At 41.2% G+C, this 6,221-nt stretch overlaps 1 protein-coding gene across 1 annotated transcript in view; it reads right to left on the reverse strand.

Annotated features, from left to right (window-relative positions):
- Positions 1-1,763, reverse strand: part of LOC306761343 (rho GTPase-activating protein 32-like) — a gene marked incomplete at its 3' end in the record, with an annotated part of 29,371 nt that extends 27,608 nt beyond the window's left edge. The window contains exons 1-2 of the mRNA XM_079247468.1: positions 1,674-1,763; positions 1,357-1,441 (exon numbers count right to left, since the gene is read on the reverse strand). Coding sequence (XP_079103594.1) covers positions 1,357-1,441; positions 1,674-1,726 — 138 coding nt within the window. The 5' untranslated portion in view covers positions 1,727-1,763. The remainder of the gene's footprint in view (positions 1-1,356; positions 1,442-1,673) is intronic.
- Positions 1,764-6,221: the final 4,458 nt, after the last annotated feature.

The raw sequence follows: 6,221 nt of genomic DNA on the forward strand, positions 1-6,221 counted from the left end.
TGTACTAGATTGAATTATGAGGATAAAACCTGAATCCCAGATGTAAATGACAGGAGTCCAACATGTCAGAGGAAGCCCGGGTTTGAGACCATTTTCGACTAAAATAACAATAATGCCATAATACTGCAAGTACATCCTTTTAAAGATCAACATACTTTCATTTCTAAAGAACATTTAGCTTGATGTGCAGACGATACTCATCCAGTCCCCGGCCTGCAACGTGGTTTTCTGGAACACAATGGTCTCTAAACATGATGTAACACATTTACATAGTCTATGGTCAGCTCATATAAGGAGACGAGTCGGACTTGACTTGCGGTGGAATAGTAAAATGTCATTTTTCATGTCATTGTAAAGTTGTGGAAAAGCCGTTTGTAACATGTTTGTTCATCCAGGCGATTCATTCTGGCTGTAAAATGTTTACATTTTTTAAAATGTCGCCTTTTGGCTTTACCAACCATGTTGTCTGAGTGCACGCCATGTTTCACTGTCCTGTTGGTCGTTAATCTATCCGTTAAACATCGCAGTGATCGTGGACTGTCGGGGAAGATGGAGCTAGCCTGTTAAAGTCTTTTTTCCCAGCTGGGAACACTGACGATGTGCAAATGGAAGCTTGTTGTATTGCCGTGTTGAGTTAATATGGTCTTAAAACAAATGTGACACTCGAGAGAGAAAAGAAAGACACTAAAATTATTGCGTCTGGCAAACTTATTGCTCACATTTCGTCTTATCGTGCGATAAATTGACTTATTGCGCCAGTTGAGTTGCATTCCCCCCAACAGAGAAGACTCAATGATTTACAGTTCAGGCTCGACACACTAAAAACACAAGATTTCACAGTTTGATCCAAAGACAGCATGATTACTATCTGGCTTCAAACAGGAACAAAGCAAACAACCTGACCTAAAGGGCTTAGGGAGGAACAACAGACACATTAACTGGATGAGATGCCAAAAGATAATCAGAGGGTCAGTTAAGCCCGAGGTACACAAACCCTCACACGTAAACTCTGAGCAATCCGCTTCCTACAAGGAAAGTGAGTAAAAAACAATAAAAATCAGGCTGTACTTCACAGGCAACAGCTTCAAAACCTCCACCATTCTGCTAGATTGATTACAACCAAGTCCGATGCCCCCTTTTCCCAGCGTCCTCTGACACTGCAGGAAAAGCTAAAGAGAAAATAGAAGTTTTCTGATTGTTTTCCTCCACTGTGACATGACAGAAAACCGTCACGGTGCAAGCTGCTGCATGAGGATGATGCGTCTCGCTCCTGTTTTAACATCACTTTGAATGCATGTGATCAGACTCGACACTAACACGGTAAAGATTCACCAGAAGAGTGTGTCAAGATGGTACCTGAATTGTGCCAAAATCCACGTTCTCATAGTGGAAGTGTGCGCACTCTGCCAGTTTCGGGAAGTGGCCCTTGGTGAAGCAAAGTCTGGAAACGAAACACAGACATACACAGTTTGTTTAGCACATCGTCTGAGCGTAGTAACACCCTGGCATGTGCACAGTACAGGAGGCAGGCGGCGATGTGAGAAGATGGAGCGAAGCTAGAGGATGGACGTGGGAACGGACTCAATGAGATGACGACGATCCAGTTCAAAGCAACAAATGCAAAGAGAGACAAGTGGCAGGTGTGTGTCTGAATATGTGTTTCTGCTACTTACTTCTTAACATTTTTGACCTTCATGCTTGCCGTACTGCTGCTGCTGGAGCGCATGAGAGGCTCCGCCCTCAGCTCGGGGATCTCTGCGCTTCTTGCCTAAAAATGACAAAAACACACAAACATCACTAAAGCTGATGAAGACAAATAAACCTGCAGCAACGACATCGGGATTTTAATGCCACGTCTACATCGTGGACACACAGCGACGACTACTGAAGACAACACGCCATTCTTTCTCCTACAGACAACATCGTCTTAAATCTGAAGAGATCTGTTAGAGACCACACAAACATTGAGATTAAACAGAATCAGGAATGAAGAGTTTTGTTTGTAGGGTATGTGGTGTGTGTCGATAATCTCAGCACATCTCACGCACACGCACACACACACGCACACACACACACACACACACACACACACACACACACACACACACACACACACACACACGCGCACACACACACACACACACACACACACACACACAAAGAGGTGATCTAGAATGTAGTCCTCATACGCAGAAATCTCAGGTGATCAAACACACAAAACCCAGGGAGGAGGGGGAAATCCAAGGCGAGGGTTAGACAGTGGTCCTGGGACGACTGATAACTTTGGAAAAAAGCCTGGAAACGGCAGGAACTCTGACTTTACAGTAGGTCTGGGCGATTAATCGGATTTTAATCTCAATTACGATCTGGGTTTTCAACGATCATAAAAATAAAAGGGTGTGATTATTTTTCTGTTTGCAGTTTCCTCTCCTGCTGTCTTCAGCTGCTAATCGAGCGTCTCTGGCGTTGCAGCGCTGTGCTGTAAACTCCTCCCACAGCCGCTTTGCTTTCATTCAGACACTGTTGCCAACTTGGAGACTTTCTCGTTAAATCTGGAGACTTTTTTTGTTAAAAGTGACAAATCTAGCAGCTTTTACTGGAGTTATTAGAGACTTTTCTGGTGTTTTGGCGACTGACTTGAAGGCACATATTGTTCTGCAGTTACTGTAAGGAAGGAGCAGCGGGAGCCTCTCCCGTCCTAAAGCACTCCCAGGCGGCCAATCTCAGTCGGCTCCGGCTGCAGGTCCATGTAGAATAACTGCAGTAGGTTGTGGAAGTTCACCTAAACATAGTTTATACCATTGTCAGGGACAACTGGCTGCTTTATTTTCGTATACATAGTTTGGCGAGTTAAACACTGTAATATCCCTCTTACAGGGCGTTACCATAGCAACGCATTAACCAGCTGGTTCAGATCAGCCGTCTTAACAGGTGAATGAGAAAAACGTGCTGCAGCCTGACAGCGGTTGTTTGGCATAAAACGTACATCGAGGCCAACATAAAATAGTTCGTACATAAGCAGTAAAAGCAGATTAAAGAACTCGGAACCGTGAATTAGACGGTTATAATGCACGACACGGAGTTGAGAACACCACAACGCGCAGCGTTGTTTAAAAACACTGGATAATCATGTTAAATAATCGAGATCTCAATTTCAGTCAAAATAATTGTGATTATAATTTTCGTCATAATTGAGCAGCCCTACTTTACAGTTCATCTGCGTCCTCCATCTCTTCCACAAAACTACGACTCGGGAGACGACGACTTTCCACACACAAGTGAAGATTTTTGATTGTAAAAATTAAAATAATATTTTTTTTCCAAGAAGAAAAGGAAAAAATAATGGAACAAGTTGGAAAACATGCGATTGTCTGTCCGACATGTTTTTCAGTGGGCTGTCAGGACAAATTTACTCGAACACACCTCAGACCACACAATCATTTTATTGGATGAAAATCGGGACAAAAACAGCCGGATAATCGTTTTGTGTGCACCCAGCTTTCGTGGCATTTAGTGAATTGGTTTATGACTTAATCAGGAAGCAAGAAAGTAAAACTCATCACGAACCTGCACTCGATCTACTGAGACCAGGCAGACAATCAGACATTTAGGACGGGAAGTAAACTTTTTGTACAACCGGCACTGAAGTGAATCCCATCACTTGGTTTTGGACGAGCTGACCCTCCCCTGCCTCAGGAAGCACAATGATTAATAAATGGTGCTGCCGAGTGATTTTACATACGAACCCGCGCGCTTGTTGAATGAAGCCGCTTTCATCGGACAACACGGCAGGATGAGCATCAGCAACCCTTGCTTTCCATCAGCTCTTTCATTGGTTTATCACACAAACTGGTTTGAGGCTGAGCTTGTGCCCACATAAACACAGACTGGAGCAGCCGAGTGGCTCCTTAAGTAGCTTTTAATCATTGCAGAAGGAATTTTAGCTGCAAGCGAAGACACCAAAGCAAACGTCAACACTTTGATTCATTACAAACACCTGATAAATATATTGAAAAGCCGAGGGTAACGGAGACGACCAAAATCAATCCTGCAGAGGGTGATGCAGGCTAGTTAATAAAACACACTTCTGAATTACAACCAGTAGCAGCCCAGCCTTTATTCCCACCCACTGGCGACACAGTGCAGCCTAGTTTGTTTGGTTCAAACCGGTCGATAAAAGTCTCTTTCACATTTGTTATTTGCAGCTTTGCTTCTCTCAGTGGTGGAAACACAACTTGTGTGACCTTTATGAAATGAAGGAAGTCTGGATTTGGTCAGCGGGTCTGCTTTTTGGCACAAGAAATGAGCCCACACTGGGAACCAATATAGTAGGAATACACTTCAGTGGAAGTAAAATAAGTCAGGGGTGCTTTGGCACATTCACTGAACATACTGATCACATTTCTGATGAAATCACTGCTTTACTAAAGTTTTCAACAATCTGTACAGTCAGCCGCAAGAAGCTCTGGTTGAATCCCAGTTCATGAGAAACTTGCTGCATTTGGTTTAAATAAAAAAGGAAAATTGGGGGAAAAAATATAATTTACTGGTAATGTGGTGAGTAAAAGAGATCAGCTTTAGTGCATGTAGATCTGATGCATTTTTTGAATCTAAAAGCAGCATTTTGTAATAAATACAATATATTTTCAAATAAATTTAAAAAAAAAAAAAAAAAGGAAAATAGTTCCAATAAAATAAATTAAGAATATTTTTTTCAAATATTTACTGGTAATGTGGTAAGTAAAAGATATCAGTTTTAGTGCATGTAGATCTGATGCCAAACGCAGCATTTTGAAATAAATACATTCATTTCCAAATAAAACAAAAATAGTTCCAATAAAATAATGAATAATTTTTTTCAAATATTAAAAAAAAAAAGCAAAATAAAACAGGAGATGAAATAAATATTCTGACAAGCTATTAAAAAAAAAGAAAACCAAACAAACAAAAAAACCCCAAAACAAATCTAATGTGAGGACTCCATTTTGCTGCATGAGGATGAATTCTGGCAAAGAAAACAAAAGCTGTACCGTCATTTGCATGACATGTCATGTCGTTTGGTTTAAATAAAAAAGGAAAAATGGAGGAAAAACTGATTATTTAATGGTAATGTGGTAAGTAAGAGATCAGCTTTAGTGCATGTAGAGTTGATGCATTTTATGAATCTCAAAGCAGCATTTTGAAATAAATACATTTATTTTCGAATAAAAAAACAAAAAAGAATAGTTCCAGTAATATAAATGAAAAAATTTTTTCAAAGATTTAAAAAAAAAAAGAAAAGGGAGAAAAACTTGCTTCATTTGGTTTAAATAAAAAAGGAAAAATGGGGGAAAAAAGATAATTTAATGAAAACCAAATAAACAAAAAACCTAAAAATAAATCTAAAGTGAGGAATCCATTTTGCTGTATGTGGATGAATTCTGCCAAAGTAAGATGTTGGTAAAGACGAAGCAGCGGTGAAAGTTTCCTCCATGGCCAGACGGCGTGCGACAGTAAAGGTGCTATGGAGATGAGGTCAGCTGCTCCTTTCAGCGCCTCTTCTGTCCGAGGTGTTAACGGCGCCAGGCTGTCAGAGATGACAGCAGCTGTCTGTATTTACGGCATACCTGCGAGGATTAAACCTTACGACTATTCTGACGCGTCTTCAGACATTTATGGCTTCCAGCTTCACACTTCTGAGAGTTTTTGCATTATTATTATTTGCATTATTACATCAGATACTTCACCTGCAGTTACAGCTCATCATTTCTTTACAATTATTACAACATTAACAATGAAATAACTGAACTTTTGGAGCGGAAAAACACCACCTGCTTCTGCTCATGTCTTGCAGGAAGTGAAAATACCAGCAGCTCAGCTCATCTCTTTGTTTTTCTGTACATTTTCTTTCTTTGTTCATTTCTCTGCTGTCAACACATGATATAATCTTTCCTCCGCGATGCAACAGGGTGTTGGTGTGACAGCTCACACCAAGTTGCTTCGAGCATCCCCCCCACTACCTCCTGGAACCACCAGAGGCATACATAATGCACGCCGCCCCCAGCGCAGGGTCCCTCTCATCATATCAAAAATTGAACAAAGAATATCAGACGTGCAGTATTAAAAACTTCGCCTCTGTGATCAATATTCATCCGCCCCGCTGAAATTGTTGTTCCTCTTTCTCTCTGTTGCCCGATCGAAGGGAGAACAGGCGTTAAGGGCTCCAACCACGCGCCGACCAC

Source organism: Telmatherina bonti, assembly GCF_933228915.1.
Source record: "Telmatherina bonti genome assembly, chromosome: 10".
Taxonomy (NCBI): domain Eukaryota; kingdom Metazoa; phylum Chordata; class Actinopteri; order Atheriniformes; family Telmatherinidae; genus Telmatherina; species Telmatherina bonti.